This window comes from Pteropus vampyrus, unplaced genomic scaffold (assembly GCF_000151845.1).
Source record: "Pteropus vampyrus isolate Shadow unplaced genomic scaffold, Pvam_2.0 Scaffold1000003917, whole genome shotgun sequence".
NCBI lineage: Eukaryota > Metazoa > Chordata > Mammalia > Chiroptera > Pteropodidae > Pteropus > Pteropus vampyrus.
Genome location: NW_011918319.1, coordinates 1 through 19,159, shown reverse-complemented (window position 1 = coordinate 19,159; position 19,159 = coordinate 1). Strand labels below are relative to the sequence as shown.

The 19,159-nt window shown below is 45.9% G+C and overlaps 1 protein-coding gene and 2 pseudogenes across 1 annotated transcript; 1 reads left to right on the top strand and 2 right to left on the bottom strand.

Moving 5' to 3' along the window:
* Positions 1-1,382: 1,382 nt before the first annotated feature.
* LOC105311428 lies at positions 1,383-3,612 on the bottom strand (annotated as a pseudogene).
* Positions 3,613-9,328: 5,716 nt separating this feature from the next.
* LOC105311427 (dehydrogenase/reductase SDR family member 4-like) lies at positions 9,329-18,313 on the bottom strand (the record flags this gene model as incomplete). Its single annotated transcript, XM_011387416.2, has 7 exons — positions 9,329-9,747; positions 11,341-11,396; positions 11,843-11,977; positions 12,273-12,324; positions 12,422-12,492; positions 14,483-14,584; positions 18,134-18,313. Coding segments are annotated over 7 exons (780 nt in total), but the record flags the coding sequence as incomplete, so codon positions are not given.
* A 431-nt stretch (positions 18,314-18,744) lies between these two features.
* On the top strand, positions 18,745-18,863 carry LOC111735593 (annotated as a pseudogene).
* Positions 18,864-19,159: the final 296 nt, after the last annotated feature.

Genomic DNA, 19,159 nt, shown 5'->3' with positions numbered 1-19,159 from the left:
CACTAAGGAGTACTAGTATGGACAACTTTTATGAGATACAGCCAACATTTTTCCTTATTCTAGACTATTGTTCTCTTTTCTGGCTTTGAGGGTGTTCTACATGAGGCATACTTAGGAGTAATATTAAAATTATTTCCCAGAGGATCCACTGGAGTGTGGATCCCAGAAGTTCCATGTTCTCCCACAACCCTGCCCAAAATCCTCTGGAAAAATTTTCCTCAAGGATCTTCAATGCTTTATCATTTATCAAGTCTAATGACTCTTATTCAGACCTTTACCTTGACTACTCTCCAGTTTCCTGTCACATCAAATACTGTAGACTAAAATTTCCTTTCTGGAACCTGTTTGGTCCTCTTGAGAAAGCCACACTCTCTTTTTCTGCTCTACGTACCTATCACCTTTCCCTTGGTGTCTCTTCTGCCTAGGCCTATGAATCGAGATACTTCTTTTGTCCCTCAGGTGTCTTCTCTTCGTGCTCTCTTTTAATTTAGAAAGAAGGTAAAGTATACCTAAAATAATTATAGCAAGCCATCATACGATTTTCACCCTTGCTTCTTGAATAAGAACAAAATTCCTTACCACAATATTCAAGGCTGTTCATAATTTAGTAAAATCGTGCTTGTCCAGCCTTCTCTCTAACCTCTTCCCTTCGCTCACCATGGTTCTACGGCTTGCTCTGTGCAGCACACACAAAGCAGGAACTATGGGGGAGATGATGGAGGACATGGCTGGTCCAAAAGTTAAGAAGTTTAAGAGATAAGAGTTGAGTGGGACTGACTGGGAAACTCCACTGCTTTTGTTATGGGCAGGCTGCGGAGTACTTCAGAGTCATCGGCCTAAAATTTTGTGACCTGACTTGCTGTAGTCCAAGAGGGGCCACTTCTAGTTCCCCCAACTCCAAGACAGTTGTGGAAACTCTGGGCCTTCATGTCATGAGGATCCTACTTCTCTCTTCCGTTAGAGCCCCTGCCTGATTTCCGGGTACTCTAGAAATTGGGGGAAAATGTGAGAAGACAGAATTTTTTTCTCTTCAGTGACCTAGAAATATGAAGTCAAACTTTTACTTTTCTAGAGAGACCACTTGCATTTCTCTGATTCCAGGACAGCTGTGAGGACTCTGGGCCTTTCTGTCTATAGATCCCTGTTCTGCTTCCAGTAGAGTCCTTCCCAGGTTTCCTGGGACTCTAGATATGAGAGAATGAAGCTAATGGGTAGAATTCTTTTGTTTGTTTAGCTGACCCAGAGTCTGAAAGTCAGACTCCTCCTTCTCTTGTATTACTGGCTCAGCTGAGCCTGCTGCCCAGTGGGAAGGTCTAACTCAACATCTGGCCCCTCTCACTCTAGCTCTTCTGCTCCATATTTGACACCAGATGTGTTCTTCCTTATCCCCTTCCCTCCCCGAGCCCCCTGTTCTCCATGTGGGGCAGCAGCTGGCTCAGCAGCAGGGCTGGGGACTTCATATTGACATTCAGGATCTGATATAAGAGCAAATGAGGGTGGGGGAAGGGAGACATTCAGTCGAATGCATGTTCTCACTGTATTACAAAGATATCACATTAGAACATGGACATGATGGCTTCTGACAATGGGAAGTGGGGAGAGTTCTGGCTTTCTTTGACATACGTATGGTGGGGAGTCATTCTGAAGCTGCAGAAATACAGGGATCAGTCTGACTCTGCAGGCGGAAGACCCCAGAGTGTGCAAGAAGTCTCCCCGTGTCTCCAGTAGGAAAGAATGATCCACCTGGGTCTGAAGAGGCACTGGCTAGCTGAGTCTGGAGATGGCTGGTGTTATGAGCTGAATTGTGTAAGCCCAAAATTTCTATGTTAAAGCCCTCACCCCTAGTACCTCAGAATGTGACCTTAATTAGAAATGGGATCATTGCAGATGAGTTAAGTTGCAGTCATAAACTGAATGGTGTTCCGAAAAAGGGAAAGTATGGAGACACACACACACACACACACACAGACACACACACACAGACACACACACACACACACACACACACGGAGAACGCCATGTGAAGATGAAGGCGGAGATCGGAATGATGTTTCTATAAGCCAAGTAACACCAAAGATTGCCAGCAAACCACCAGTAGCTAGGGAAAGACACAGAACAGATTCTCTCGTAGTCCTCAGAAGGAACCAACTCTGCTGACATCTTGATCTCCAGGACAGTGAGAGAATATATTTCCACGGTTTAAGCCATCCGGTTCGTGGCACTTTGCTGCGGCAGCCCTAGGAAACTAATACAGCTAGATTTCAGGGTTCTAGCTTTGGGCATGGAGCATTCTTGGACAAGAAAGGGAGTCATTCCTTTTTTTGTGCTCCACATTTATTGTGATTATTTGGTTCTCTGTTGGACTCTCCCTGCAAACTGGGAGCTCATGGACAGTGGGGACCAGAACTGCAGTGTAGACACTCTTACTTCCATCTCACAGATGGAGAATTGAGGATCAGAGTCCAGGCACCTGGCCTTGATCTATGCTTGTGAGTCTGTGAGGGGAGGTGGATTTGTGTGAGCCAAAATGGAGAGAGGGTCACACAGAGGGTGCAGATGACGTCCGGCCTGCCCCACCCAGCTTACCCAGACTTGATCTTGTCCCAGACTTGCTCACTGCTCCCCAAGGTACTTCCTACCAAGGGGTTGACCGCTACCATGCACACCAGGAAGTCGACACCCCCGCAGTGTTCCAGGGCCCTTGGGGAGAAGGGGACAGTGAGGGCCAGGGTCAAGGAGCAAAGTAAGTTTTCTGCTGCAGTGGGAGGTGATTCCTGTTTACTGCCCCCGGGGTTATGCCTGGTCAAATCCAGGAGGGGACCACAGCAAGTGAGGGCAGAGCACCATCATCAGACCTGAAACATCTCTCTTTGCCTAGATCTGTGAACTCGTTTGGGTGTATGGTGGGCCTCTTCAGTAACCAATGCCAAGGACATGGTCAGCTTTTAATTCCTGCGCTTGTGCATTTGACCAGGTTATGTCTTTAAAATAACCCCTGCTCCTTCTTCTGCACACACAGCCCCCTCCTCCATCCCTTATCTTGGCCACCAGCTGCTCCAGGTCCTCGGCCTTCCCCAATGTGGCACACGGTACCTGTCACGCTCAGCCCCTCCCCCTGCAGCGTTGCCACAGCCTAGTCCACAGTCTGCTGCTTCCGGCTGCTGACTGCCACATGGGCCCCGTCTTGGGCCAGACGCCTGGACATCGTAAGGCTGATCCTAGGGTCTGAGATGGAGAGAGGATTTGACAATTGAGCTTTGGGCTAAGCCCCTTTCTTCGGACTGTTTTCCTGTCTCAGAGTCCCTGTTCCCATCCCCTGTGTTTGGATTCTCTCCATAGCCCGGATCCGATAGCCCCTCCGTCTTTCTATTATGGTCAGAGGATAAGGAGTAATGGGGTGAGTCAGGCCATGGGGCAAACAGCCCCGAGATCACTTGTCACCCTGTGGACCCCTAACTTAGAGCGCTTACCCATTTGTGGACCCTGTGATCACAGTGATCTGATTGACGAGTGTCCCCGCCCTGTGGTGGCTCTGCTGCTGGTGCTCCTCTGCGAGAGTGAGACTTCAAGGGGCAGGAGGCTCCTCCACACCTGGGTCACTGGCTTAAACATGCTGACCTCTGTCTGGTCTCCCTTTTGAAGGACTTAGCTAGAGGAGGCCTCTTTCAGAGGTTATGACAGATCCAATATGGAAGTCCCCACTTACCCTGCAATGAATCCTCTCTGCTACATCAGTTCAGGGACCTCTTTCTGTACCTGCTGCTGTTTCCTCACTCCCGACCTCTGTCAGAACGCGATACCTCGTCCTTCGAGATTTCGCCCTGACACCCATCTCCTGGCTCTGAGATTGCAACACAGTTGGCTTGCAGCAGTGGTTTCTAAGAGACTAAAAATGGTTCGCTTTCTTTAAAATGCCTAGCCATACTGTTCATGCTTAAAGTTCTTAAAACAGTCTCGATCTCATAGTTTCCAAACTGTATTTGGTCTACAAAGACTTTTTAAGAGCTAGGAAAGCAGAAGTTGCTGGAGGCTGCAGCCGCGCTGCTTCTGTCTCTGCACTCGAAGCCTGGATGAACGGTTGCATGTTATTTGCAGCCCTGACGCTCCTTGCTTCTGCCCGCCACATCTCGCCTGGTGTCTGCTCGGCTGCAACGTCATCTCCTGCAGAACCAAGCTATAAGGCTTAGGCAACTCCTGGGGCTGGAATGTTGCAGATGTACTAATCTACCTCTCTGTGCCAGGCACAGTCCTAGACTCAGGAGGTGCCACAGTGAACAAGGGAGACCCAGGTCCTGCCCTTAGGGAGCTCGCTTTCTAAGCGGGGAGGCAGACAGCGAACAAAGAAATACACGTCATTTTGTAGTAGATAGGTGCTGGGCTGAAAAGTCAGGCAAATTTAGGGTGGAAGGACAATGGCATACCGCTTTACAAGAGGATCAGAGAAGGCTTTGGAGGAAGTGACTTCGGAGTGGAGACCTGAATGACGTGGGTGGGAGAGCCAGCCTTGTGAGTGATGGGACTCGCAGCCGGTTGGCGTAAAGTACAGTGTTCTCTTGCCTACACAACTGTCATACGTGCAAAAATAATCACAGTGCCAGAGCAAGCAGTGGTCTCACACTTTTTTTTAATTCCCACCCGTCCCCCCACTTCCACCGCTAACCTAGAGATGTTGCCGTTTCCCCTTAAGAACTGAATCTCTGAAGGCCAGGCGTCTCCTCCCACGTGCTCGCATTGCGAGCCTGGGGCCTGCCAGAACCAGGGGGCCTAGCACATCCGGGTCCTGGCGCACTCGGGTCCTGGTGCACTGGGTGGGGGGGGGGGCAGGCGCACCCGGGGTATGGACTGTGGCTCCACTGGGGCTCGAACCCAGGACCTCCTGTGTGTAAAGCAGACGTGCTAACCACTACTCTGTGGAACCACCTCTGGTCTCACGTTTTTTGCTCATGAACCCCTGGAAAGATTCTGAAAAGCTAGTTCAGCCCTCACAATTCTTATATTAATGTTTAAATTTAAATCACTATAAAGGAAGTAATTTCTAGCATACTTAAAATATCCATATTTTGAAATAAAATTATATCACTCTTTTAAATGTATCCAATGGAACCTACATACCATGGTAATGTGATACTTATCATTATTGGTTCTTAAAAGGACATGAATATCCAGTCCCCAGCTTCATAAGGGTAGCAGCTAGGCATGGACTGTGGCCCTGGCATCTTCTTCTGGAGCCAATGTCCGTGATGGCACTCCTGACCCCTCAGCCGCCTGATTGTGGCTGAAGTAGGAACTGCCTTGGCAAGTCACTTCTGCCGTGGCATCTGGGGATCACATCCTCCCAAATGCTGGTAACTTCTTTCCTAAAAAAAAAAAAAAAAGTTTTTATTGTGGTAAAATACACAGAACATGAAGTTTATTATTGTAAACATTTTTAAGTGCAGAGTTCTGTCTCGTTAAATACACTCATATTTTTGTACAACTATCACCACCATCCATCTCTGAAACTTTTTCATCTCCCCACTGAAACTCTGTGCCCATTAAATAGTAACCCCCACTCTCCTCTCTTCCTCTCACATCTGATAACTTTTAAAAAAGCATTTTTGTAGAGTGTCAGAATCTCATACAATAAAACATTTACCACGTGTCGAATAGAAATAAATTTCTCATTAGGGAATCGACGACTCACAACTTGCTGACATTCGGTCAATGTGTAGACATGCAGGTGTCCTGTCTCCCAGCTCCAGATATCCCTCGCCCTGACCATTAACACCCTAAGGTGTTCCCCCAGAGGGTTCGTAGTTATAAGGTGAAACAGACATCACTATCTTTTTAGGGAGGCGCTTGAACTTCTGTTTCAGAAGCCTCTCTGTCATTCCCTTATCTACCTGTCGTCTGCTGAAGGCAGCCCGATGTGGTGGAAAGAAAAATGCAAAGTGAGTCAAGAGGTCTGATTTATTCACTTGTCCCCGCCACTAATTAGATGTCTCCTTTTGGCTAAATCACCTACTTCTCAGGGCTGTAGTTTCCTAAATGATTTAGTAAAGAGTAGGGCAATGTATTTGATGAGCTTTAAAATTTGGTGGTCTGCTCTTCCCCGTGTGGGCCTCTTTCCTTTCAATCTCAGAGATTTTTCTTTATTCTATCACCACACTTAACCTCACTATTCATTCACTCCCCACGAACCATATCAACCTGGACATATTAAAAACATAAACTTTTACCTCCCAGGAAACTCTATAAAATGTTTTTCTTGGTTCTTCTAATTGAAGTTAAGTCTATTTTATATACATGTAATTTTTTAAAAACTGGGTGGCTAAAAGTAGGAAGGAAAACATTTTAAAACTCCAGCAATTTTTCTGTTTTGTTAAAGGTGAAGGTTCGAATTTATCCTTGGGGAGCAGAGGTCTTGCTTTTTTGACATTGTGAAAACATTTCACTAGGCCTTTTGGTTACGCAAAGCCAAGCCAAAATACTATTCTGGAGTAGAGAGATACAAGACAGAAAAGAAACAGACTGCTATGCAAAAAAAAAAAAAAAAGCAACAGCTTTTCTTTATTGTGGAGAGATTCATCATCTCTGTAAATTGATAGCAAGCTGGTCTTAAACTTAGATTTTCCTCTTTTGGCTCAGAAGAGCCCGACTTCCTAAATAGAGAAATAGTCAAAGGCCCATGTTTGGGCCCTGCAGCTTTGCTGCAAGTGCGGGGGTGGAGGGATGGCAAACACGGGCATTAGTTAATGGGCAATTTCCTGTGGATGGTCATAACCTGCGGAACCTAGGCGGAGAGCAGATGCAATCAATTACAGTTACACAATTTCTTTCCTGCAGTGAAACTTGATCCTGTTATTTTATAAGGCCAAAGCAAAGTTTTGTGAAATGTGACACAGCAGAAATCTGGAAGTGTATCTCTATGTCCAGACTTGAAAGAAAGCTGTTTGAGGGGAGAATTATCTGAGTGGACAAGCTAGTGATGAAATGAAACGACTCACCTGTGGTAGAGTTGAAAGGCAGGCAAGGGGACCAGGCAAGGGGAAGGGAAAATCTGGATGGATGGATTCGTGGGACCTTTCGACATTCCTCGGAGATGATCGGCAATATTGAGGAAAGGAATCTTGGTAAAAGATGGGATTTTCTACAAGTCGGCAGGGTGAGGATTCAGTGAGACTCATTCTACGGGAAGCGTGATCCCTGGTAGCTAGAGAAGGTAGGAATATCTGGGTATATTAAAGAATAATTGCTCTCCTCTCTTACCTAATAGTGGAACATACACCAGTAGACTATAGATACCCAAATTTAACAGGAGCGGGCACAGCAGATGTCAAGACAATATAACTAAGGGAGAAATGAGAAAGGTTTACTTACCTCTCTCCTGGTTTTGCTAACTCATCTATAACCTTGACTACGTTCTATGATCTCCTATCCATTCGTTTGCTCCTCTGTAGAATGAAGTGAAGAGTGATGACAAATATCTTAAGTCTTGTCCCATCCCAACAGTCTATGATGCTGACTGTAAGTAGAAAAAGACAAGACAGCTTTTGTGTCTCGGCGAGACAAGCGTGTCCCCAGAGGGATTCCAGGACAGAGATTTCACATTCTAATTTTTTAGAGAGTTCAGACAGTTAATCCAAATAATAAAATGAGCTGGAAATTTAGATGTTTACATGGACTTACATGATTTATCAAACGTCGACAACTAATTCAAAGTTTAAAACAATTCTTTGGGTCTACAAAACACACCCGGTTGACATACTGCTAGTTTAGAAGTCTATGCGAGGAAGGAAAAGGGAAGGGGAGAAAAGAGGTGCTGGTGTACTAGCAGAGCGTGCTGGAGGAGGACACAGAGACTTAGTTTTAGAGGAAATAAGAGAGTCTCTGTTCCCGTGTCACAGCTTATAAACAGATAGAACTAAGGGATCTTTGTCAGTCTTCTACTGCTCATTCTCTTACGTGGAGGGTGCTGCAAGGATGTTTGGAGTTGACGGCATGAATCATGTTCTTAACATCTTGTACTTTCAAATGTTTGGATTTATGTTAGATAATAATTCTCTATTATTGCCAAATGTCCTGGAGCTAGTCTCAGGGCAAGAACGTTGCCTTGCTATGTACTGCCTCTACCTCCTTCGCCCGCCCTCACAACCTACACTCCCCTTCTTCCACCCCTCCCCCTGCCAGGTACCAACAGGCAGCAGTCACCTTCTAGGAGTGGAGGGCACCTTGGCTGTGGGGATGGGTGGCAGTGCTGGCTGTGGGTTGGAGTTATGATCGGGTGAGAGTCCACTCACTCATCTGCCAGCCTTTTCAGGAGGTGTATCCTGTCCTGGCTTTTACTGAGGCAGAGACCTCTGTGTTTCCTCTTTCTTCCTCCCAGTACCCAAATTGGTGGTTCAGACTTCCGGCTGAAAATCTACCTCCTTGTGAATTCTGCCTCCCTTCGTAAACCCAACCTCGGGACAGGAGTCTAAATCACTGAGGATGTGGTCTGAAGATTCAGCAGCCTCAGCAAAGATGGTGTGGACAGCAGGGTCCTGGGTTTCAGTGGCAGGTGTGCCAGGCCATTTCTGTTTTCATAAGAGCGACAGAATGAACTGGGGTGCTCCCAAGAGAGAAGTCATAAACACCTGGCACCGGCTTCTCGGAGCTGGGATTCCTGGGGGATCTCACCTTCATAGATTAACCACCAGTTTGAAGTCTTCCCTCAGCTCTGCGGGCCCAGGTCCTCACTGTGCTTTGCGTGCCACACGCTCCTCGGGCACCATGAGCAGAACGCATTTCTTTTGTTTGTGGGCTTGGGTACCTTGGGCCATCCTTACAAGGCCCCTCCCTTTTTCCCCGTCTGTTCGGGCGGGTCCAGCTCGTCCTCGCTGCTCCGCGAGGGCACTCGGGGCCCAGAGCGATGCCAGAAGAGGACTTGGCCAAATCTAGGGGAGTCCGTCCTAGCTTTCTTGCTCTCCTAGACTTGGGGATCCCTGGGGTGTCCTTGGCACCATCCCCGCGGATGTAGCACCTGGGAGTTCCCTGACATCTCTTCCCAGCTGGCAGCTCTACAGACACCTCCAACCCAGATCATCGCGCTTAGGTCCTGAAGACTGGGAGGAGGGTTAGGGGGATCCAGCGATCTAGTCCGCACAGACTTATGCGCTCTGCTCGGCTACCACACCTATGCACCCCACACTAAAAAATGAACACGTTGTTTCAAAGCAATACGATCATTTGCATTTTATTTGCACCTTATTTGAAAATTGTTAATTTCCAACACCCGCATCCCCCTCCCTCCCTTTTAGCTCCATTTCTTCTCTCTCATCTCTCTTAAATTCCCCAGATACCCAGAAAAAAAATTTTTTTTTTTTTTTTTTGTTTGGCCTTTGCCAGGGTAGACTCGGCCTTCTCAGCGCACCTGTCCTGTGTCCTCAGGGGAATTCTTTACCCAAGGCTACAGGAACAATGGGAATCCTCATAAGATGACACCTTGACCTTAGAGAAGGCTGGATCTTTTTTACAGGGCAGAATTGATTTTGGGGGTGGTGTATAAGGTGAGCAGTATGCTAGACAGAGGTGGGAAAGGCCAGTTAATGAATGCTTGAAACAGACAAAGAATTGGAGGCCAATCTCTGCCCTGGCAGGCACCATCCAGGTACTTGGAGGCAAGCTAGGAGCCCTCCACTCGCTGTCACTGTCTCTGCAGTGATGTAGCTGGCATCTTCAGAGCACAGGAAAGAGACAACGCCTGCACAATCCTCCGGCTTGCCTAACCTGGAGAATAGGTAAAACAAGGGAGTAAAAATCAGTCCGGCCGGGCCTCCTGACCTGGCGCACAGGGAATGAAATTCACTTAATCAAAAAGTATCAGGTGATTTTTCAGGATCAGTGTATAAGTTTCCTCTCCATCAAAAAGGGTTATCATGATGATAAGCTGTTATAATTTGGTATAAGCATAAATACTGTACTCGGCAAAAACCACTCACATTATATTCAAATAGTGTAGAGACACTGTTTTTTAGAGAACTCAGGACACCAAAATCCAAAGTTATGTAGATAAACTGGTGAGCAGCAATTTCATACTTCAAAGAATTTGTTTCACATTCGTGTATACTAGTCAAGCATCAGGGATTCTATTAGACAGTAAATGGTTTGTTTAAAATGGCTCCATTTGCACAGCTTCAATTCACAGACAACTTTTTCGGGAATCTATTTTCGTCCCTTAGAGTCAAGTTCATTTTGTGAGAATATGCTAATTCTCAGTGTTTGTATCAGTGATTGCATAGTTAGGGAACATGTTAACATAACTACCATAGAATGCCTTAGAAGTGGGGCAGAGTGGGTACCTCAAACCTAGAAGGGCTGGATTCGTGGTTTTCCACCCTAGCTGCACATCGTAATTATCGAGAAGGCTTACCTCACACACACACACCCTAAAAGATGCCCAGATCCTACCTTGGACAAATTAAAAAAGAATCTCTGGGAGTGGGGCCTGAGTGTCTGTAGTTTAACAAGCACCTCAGCAGATTCTAATGGGCATCTAAGATTGAAAAGCAAGGGCTAAATCCATCATGGGGGCTCTAGGATGACAATACTCTGACTTATTAGTGAGTTGAACTAGGCCTGCAGTTCATGCCTGACATCAGAATGGCTTTCGGAGCACTTGAGGAGGTGTCCCTTCTTAAGTAGGCCTTGCTTGCACACGTTCTTGGAGGACAAGATGGGGACACTAATGACAAGTTCTTAGAAGCCTGAAGCTAGAGAGCGGCAGGGAAGTTAGAGGAAAGGAAGCCAGACGAAGGTGCCTGAACAGTTCGGCCAACCCCTTGGGGAAGAGGCTAGTTTCTTAGGCAGGAGTAGTTTTGGGACTTAGTAAAGATTTTCATTCCTTTTATTCGAACTGTAGGATCATCACCCAGAGCTTTGGAAATGACTCTTTATTCAAGGGAAACTGAAAAAACATGTTTTAGTTTTGGTCCCTGGTCGCTAGGGATGTCCAGAGGTGGAGGCAAATAGCCAGCTGGAGAGAGGAGTCAGGGCCTCTCCCAGAGCTGTGCTCTGTTGAAAACTGGGTGCCTCTCTGGTTTTTGCAATGGAAGCAGACTCCTTGCACAACACTGTAGGGATACAGTGCAAACAATGGCAAATTATTTTCCTTTGGTTTCTATTCAGACTGCTTATGAAAAATGTTTCTCTACTTTAAAGAATATCAAGTTCATCTTCATGAACTTGTGAAGTGTGCATGTTTGAGGCAGAGGAGAGCATGGCTGTGTTGTCTGTTGGACCGAGAGACACGAGCTGTGGGCCATGTCAGGGGCCAGTCCTTTCTGTCTTTATCCCTCCTAACTCTCCCTGTGACAGCCTTACCTTTTTATCAGCAAGCTTTCTTTTAGACTCTCGTCATTTGCCTTGTCTGCCCAAAGCTGCAGGAAAAAGGGAATCTCTTTATGTGAAAGAAGAGGAAAGGGAGAGGCAGAGAGGGGAGAAACTGTCTGCCCTAACATCACTTGAGAGGAAGGGTGGAGAGACGCCTCTCCCACTTCTTAGCCCCCGGTCTCTCCCCACCATCCTTTTCTGTTTCATTCTTTCAGGTTCTAGTGAGGTATTTTGCTCCATCTCTCCAGTCCCCACCCATTTAAGGAGATAGTAAATGGCGTGAGTAGAGTCTAAATTCCTATGTCTCCACCACAAACCTCAAGAAAGTAGTGGGTCTAGTCTAGACGGGTGGCTGATATGGAGAGGGACTGTAGAAAAGCCCAGGGAGTGGGGACAGAAGTGACTGGGAGCTCAGGACCCGGGCCCTGGTCTTCTCCATCCAGAAAGTTGCCCTTTAGGGGTGCCAGTGGGATGCAGGACTCCCCCTCCTCACCATTCTGCTCAATTCAGTCTTGATGATTCCTGGTGCCAGGCAGTTCACCCTAATGTTCCTTGGGGCCAGGTCCATGGCCAGGTTCTTGGTGAGGCCTAGCAAGGCTGTTTTAGTAACAGCATAAGGGCCCAGGCCCTGGGGAAAGGAGAGAATAGGTTAGTCTCTTCGTTTCTATTCTTGGTTCTTATTGGAACACATAAAGGGCAGTAGATAATAAGGCATCTCCTGTAAGGGAGGGTCCCAGTTAGAAAATTATCTGGTGACTAAACACCGCCTAGGTTAGGGTTTGTGAAGGCAAGGCAACTATTTTGTGGGAATAGACTTGGTGGTGTAATTCCAAAAGGGGACACAAACTTCTGAGGGTAACTGGAGGAGTGGAAAGCTTCAGGATGGTGGAAGGGATGGAAGCAGCAGAGAAAGGGGTCCTTACATGTATCGGAATGTAGGCTGTTATGGAGGATATGATCACCACTGAGCCGCCTCTGGAAAAAGAAGAGAATGACCCTCTTCCCAGAAAAGACCCATGCCCTCAGCCCGCATGAGGCCCGTTGCACCCAGGCTTCCTCTCATTCTCCGTACCCTCGTTTCTCCATCTCTGGCACCACTGCTTTTGTCATCAGGGCTGTGGCCTTCACATTAGTGTCCAGAAGCTGAAACCAAAAGAAGGGGAAACAGTATGAGGGGAGACAGCTAGAGAAGGCAGGGTGATGCGGAGTCATAATAGGGTGCCTAGGATCTGCTAGTTGGGGCTGGCGGAGATCTTAGAGATGATTTCTTGGGACCTTACAAGTGAAGAAACCAAGCCCCAAGGAGAAGTGTTTTTTACTGGCTTATTCAGCTAGAGAACAAAACATTAGGTTTGGGCGAGAAAGAATGGAGCCTGATTTATCTCGTTTCCTAACCAGCTAAGTATGATTTGGCCCAGAATGGACCTAAACTCTCAGGACTATTTTGGACTTGAGCTGGATTTCCTGTGTTTCTTCCAACTAGGGAGAACCTGGAATAGGGTCGGCCTCCTGGACCTGCCCCAGCGTGGGCTGTGCTTCTCAGGAAAATGTGGCCTGACCTCCAGCACTCCTCCGGCTCCCGAGCGTGGGGAGTGAGATGCCCTTGCCCTCCAGGATGGATCGTCAGCCTGGACATTTGTTAGAAAGTGGCATCATGAGGAGGCACTTTTTGGGGTAGCTGGGGCATAGGCTGCAATCGAAACCCCACATCCATAATTTAAAACAAATTCATGCCCTTTGTTTACATTGTTCTAGGCCACTGCTGGGATAGTCCTCTCCCCCACCCCCCCAAACCACCCCCAAACTTATTATTTTGAAAAATTTCAATCTTACAGAAAACTTGACATAGAAATACAATGATATTCCTTACCTAGATTCATCAACTCTTAACATTTCGTTCCATTTTTGCTATCTGTGTATTTATACAGGTTTTTCCTGAACCACTGAAGGTAAGCTGCAGATGTCATAATGGGCTAACCTTAAATACTTATGGACATTCTCTGATACACCACAATCCATGATCATATCCAGAAATTTAACATTAATACTAATGATTTTATCGAATATGTTGTCCATAATGAAATTTTCCCAACTGTCTCCCCAATGTCCTTATTTTTAAAATTCACAGTTCAATTAAGGATCAACCTTGGCATTTAGATATGATATTTTTTAAAAACGTAAACTAAAAAGGAAAATTATTTGGTTTGAAATTCCTTTCCTATGGTTCCTATTCAGACTTCTTATGAAAATGTTTCTCTACTTTAAAGACTATCAATCAGGAACTGACTCACTGAAGAGCATTTGGCACTTTGGTCTCTATGTCTGTGAAACACTGATAAACAAAGTATAATATTTTAGTATTCTTAAATATAAGTGTTGAGACATTATTGATGACATCGGAATAGAAAGCAAAACCATGGGCTTTCATAAAAAATTTAGCATTTCTAAATCATATGAGAATATTAGCCTTAGTAAACAAAGACAAATATTTTAATTAAGGCTTTATAATTAAAAAATGTAGGTGTGTGAAATATATTATACATATAAGATAATGATACACACATAACAACCAATATTCTGCACTTGAATTTAGACATCTGGATCTCTGATTTTCTTGACATTGCATTTAAGAAGAAAAGAGCACAGGTTTTTTTCCAAAGGCTGTATGTTATAAAGTGGCAACTTAGGTCATTTCACCAGAATTGGTATTTCAGTTAACTAGCGGCTATTAAAGTTTTCCAACTACAGAGAAATACTCTTTTTTGGCAGCTGAAAAGGGGATGAATGGTGTGTGAATGTAAGTATATTAGTTATTGGCAGATTAGCTGCCATGTCTGCTGGAAATAAACCAGGAAGAAGAGCCTGGTTAAGCGGTGAGGGGGTTGGGGACTAGGAAAGAAGGAGGCTAGCAAGGAGCAAATGGAGAAAGATAAAACTGGGGAGCACAAGCAATGAGAGATGGGTAGGGAGGGGGGAATCCACCCCCTACTCACCCTTTACCAGGCGCATGCCAGGCATTGTGGCAAAGGATTCCTCACATTTACAAGGCACTTGACAAATTGCATTCTAAAAGCAGATTGAGTTTGTACTGTTTTCTGAGGCCCATAGTTCTGCTGCTTTAATCCCCTCTCACCTTGTCCCATATCTCCTCGGTGGCATCTATTATGTTTCCAAAGAAAGGGTTGATACCAGCGTTGCAGATCAGTATGTCAATGCCCCCATGAAGCTTCACAGCCTAGAGAGAGGAGTAAAGTCTGAGTCTGGGCTGCAGGTCAGTAGGGGAGGTGCACTTATCAGTGTTGATAAAGAATCCTTCTTAGGAACAAAATGATGTCAAAATGACATTTCTGTTTCTTGAAACATTTTTCTCCAAAGCTACCTTAAGCTCTGTTGCTAAACATTTAAGGTTGTCTAATTTCTTTGTCATCTTTTCTTACTGCTCCAACTTCTTCTAAGGCTGTCACTGACCCTTTGCTTTTTATACTTTCTCTTTGTGGTGCTCCTCTATTCTCATGACTTCTGCTCTCACAACAAGATCTATTTCTAGACTCTTCCTCTTTACATACTGAGTCCCAGCCCCATTTCCCTAAGTGCTTACTGTCCAGTTCTCCCTGAATGAGTTAACATTATCTCAAATTCAACCTGTCCACACCTACCTGAATGGAGAAATGACTTTAAATAGACTCATAGAAAGTTACCATGGGAGGGGCCTTTAGGTCATCTAACCCCGTGACCTCATGGTAAAGGTGATGACACTGAGGTCCAGGGAAGTTAATTTCTCAGTAATGACATAATAAGGCCGGCTAAGAACAGGAAAACTGTTCATTTTGGTCTCTGGGAGAGGTGAAGTGATTTGCTCAGGACACAAAGCTAGTTAGTGGTAGCAAAACTGAAATCGGTCTGGTGGGCAAGACCCCAGCCTGGGTTTAATGCAGTTATGTACTTGTTTATAATGTCATTTTTGACCTGCATGACCTTTTTCTTTTTTTGGCCCAAACGCATGTCAGATTCAAGGCAGAAACAGATTGAAACTGGGAAGACCAAGAAAGGTAACATCTCACCTTGTTGTAAGTAGGTGGTGGCCGGCATGTGCTGGAGTAATGATAAATGGCTAAACAGAATCTGCCAACAATATGCCACCCTGAAATCAGAATTTGCATTTGCCCAGAATGGGGCAAGCAGCAGTATATGGGCCCTCAGTCAACTTTGTGCTTCCTGATTTGGCGCACAGAGGAGTGTTATTAACAATGTGTATCATCTGCTAGCTCCTGTTTTAACTAATTATTCTTGCTAACTAGGTGCTAAGCTCAATTGTTTCTACACTGCTGAAGGAATGCCTGGGCTGTCAACTTGAAAATTTAACAAAATTTAAAATCACATGATCTTTTAAAACCAGTATCAATACTTTCTTGAGCTCTGTAAATTTTGATGTCCTGGCACAAAGCCCCAGTCCCCTGCCTTGGCTCTGTGTAAATCTGGCCTATGGACTTGTCACTAGGAAAGTGCAGAATATGTTAGAAAGTGATGTGTGCTGTGCTCTGCGCGTGTGTTTGGGGGTGGAGAGAAGATGGTGGATCGCACCAGAATCACCTGGGGTGCTTTTTTATTTCTGCTGTGCATCCTGCCCCCCTCTCCTTCTAGGCCTATCAGCACAGAGAAGGGAGAAGCCTGCGTTTTGACTGAACAGAGACAGAGAACTGTAGAAGATTAATGAGAAAGGTATTCTGACAACCCAGCTGGAGTCTAAGTCTTGATCTAAATTGTATGATCACTACGTGAAAGTGGTTAAGAGTTGTTCTGTTCTGATAGGTGTATTTTTTAGAAAAAGTATATTCGAGTAGATAAGCGGCCAATTTAGTTTCTGCTCACTACACCTTTGAAAAGCTTCAAGAGGCCACTGGGTAGTGATCATCCTCAGGGCAGCAGCTTTCCTCATCGCAAGGTGACCCCTGAAGCAGGCAGAACACATCTCAAATTGCTAACGAGTATCCTATCATTCTCCACCCTGACATTGCCTTGAGAGTCATTTTTGACTCATCCCTCTTATTTCTCATTTCTTGATACTGAGTCAGAAAAAAATCTTGGTTGGTGCTCACTAACTATCCACTGGGTGTGTCCATTTTGGTCCCACCACCACTGCTCTAGACCTGAGTAACAGCAATAGCTTCCTCACTGACGTCTTGGCTCAGTCTTCTCTACTCCAATATAGCTTTCCTACCAGCGCCAGATTCTCTTTCTTTAATAACCACTTTCATCTTCCTCAAAACCTCACATGGCCTCTTATTTCCTCCAGGGACATCTAAACGCCTTTGGGAGACCGCGGTGGGGGAGGGGTGGGGCAGAGGCCTGTGCTCTCTCCTCTCCAGTATCCCATGACACCAGCACTCCTGAGCCCGTGCTCTCCTCTGTGGGCCGACAGTGCTTCCTCTCCCCGTCAGTCCCTCCTTGGCTGTTTGCTCATTTTGCAGTCACCTGAAACCTCATTCTACTCCATCTGTCCATCCCGCCTACTTTGCAAGGTCTAGCTCAAGCTCCACTGCCAGGCCAGGACTGCAGGACAGGTTAAATGGACCTGGTGGGGGCCAGAGGTGGTTTTCCTGGCAGGATTTTGATATTAAGTTGCTACATACATTTCATACAGCTAGTCACTAACTGGCCCAGGAACCCAGATGGCTCCCTTCAGCCTCGGGATCAAGGAACCAATCTCAGGCTCTGTCCAGCAGCCTGTGCCAGGCAAGGTGACTTTCTTGGACCTAGATTTGGCTCTCTCCAATGTACATTTATATATTCTCAAACAGTTCCTTAAAAATGGAATTACCTTATACCGTCTACCATACTACCATCATCGCTTAACTGACCCCCTCTTCTAAGATTACCCAAATTATTTCTACCAACCTTCCAATTGGTTAGCACAACCCCATACTTTCCATTCTTGGGTAGCTTCCCCCTTTCACTCCAGGGAATAAAGTGTGCGCCCTGAGTCTGAGGGAAGGGGAGCCTCTTTTGCCAGATGTTCAGATTTTCTTGTGCAGCTGGAAGGCTGGTGCCAAGCACCAACTCTGAGACTGCTTAGACATTGTCTTTGAGACTAAAGTCCAAGTGAGTACCCCAAACCTGACTAGATACTAATGGGAAAATACCTGGTAGGCGGCTTGGCATGTCTGGGTTGACTAACAGCTCTTTTCTTACTGGCTGTGGGACCTTGGGATGTTGCTCCAGCTTTCTGAGCAGAGTGTAAACAGGGAGAATAGTCCTTGCCTTGCTTGGGTTGTTGTCAGGTTTAGAGATAACCTGTGTAAGGCTCTCAACAAAGTAAATGGCACCCAGTAGGTGGCTGAAACATGGTAGGCTGCCACCTGCAGGTTTCCAGGGACTTGACTCTATATGCTGAAGAACAAGGGAGTGATCGCTTACTAGCTCACGGGTGAGAACATTATTTTGTGATTGTATTTACCCTTCTCATCTGCCCAATTAGATTAGAAACTACTGGAGAACCGAGACCAGCTGTTTTTCTTGGTGCCCCCAAGGGCTGATGCAGGGTTGAAGCATTAGAGTGGTTTTTGATTCTCTGACTGGTATGGCATGATTCTTGGAGACATAACAGAAGGGCACACAATGAAAATGTGCTGGCAGACCGGTGTGGGTATGCAGAATGCACTGTTATGTTTTAGTTTATAGTGCTGGCTCGGATCGCACCAATGTTGTCTAAGAAAGCAGAGAAGGATGCTCAGGCTGACTCCCTTCTGCCATCTCCTGGTTCTGTGCCCATATCCTTGTCACTCACTGTGGCCACCAGCTGCTCCCGGTCCTGGGCCTTCCCCACGTGGCACACAGTGCCTGTCACACTCAGCCCCTCTCCTTGCAGCGTTGCCACAGCCCGGTCCACGTTCTGCTGGTTTCGGCTGCTCACCACCACATGAGCCCCATCCTGGGCCAGACGCCTGGCGATGGCAAAGCCAATCCTGTGAGCAGAGAGAGAAAAGGACCGTCAAGGTCAGTACAGGAAAGAAGCTGAGTCATTCTGGCTCCGGAGGCAGACTGCCTGGGTTTGAATTCTAGCTCTTCGTATCACCTCCAAATGTCTGTATTATGTGTAAAATAGGGCTAATGGCACAGCCATTATCATACAGATGGACATGCTTAGCACTTTCTGGGCACCCATTTACTTATTTTTCTTATGGTTTTGGTCCTCAGACTAGGTTCCCAGGAAGTGACATCACTTTCCACAGGCCCCACCATGGGTGACAGGCCCCATACCCTATGGGGACTGAGGGGAGAGAAATGAGCTAGGGGTGTAGCAGCAACCACTTCCATGATTGGAAGTTTTACTCAAAAGAGCCCCTGCCTCCAAATATCTTCCTTACTAGTTTACATCATCCCCAAATTCTATTTTTTAGTTACAGCCATGCCACCCTGAACAAGCCTGATCCCGGCTGATCTTGGAAGCTAAGCAGGGTCGGGCCTGGTTAGTGTTTGGATGGGAGACCACCTAGGAAGACCAGGTGCTGTAGGCGTAAAAAAATTAAATAAATAAATAAATAAATAAATAAAGGATTGTAAGCTGACAAGGTCCTTGCAATCTGTGAAGTCAATCAAGGGTTGCCTCGCCTAAAAAAAAAAATTTAAAAAATTCTATTTTCAGTTATGTTTTGGGGTGCAGATGAAAGGGTGAATCTCTAGTTAAAAATGTAAATTTTTTATATTACTCCTCTGGGAGTAAGGGTTACACATTTTGCAATTGTTAGCCATTAACGATTTGAGTACATTTGTATTTTAGATTTGTTTACAGCTGGCGTCTCGCAAAGTCCTG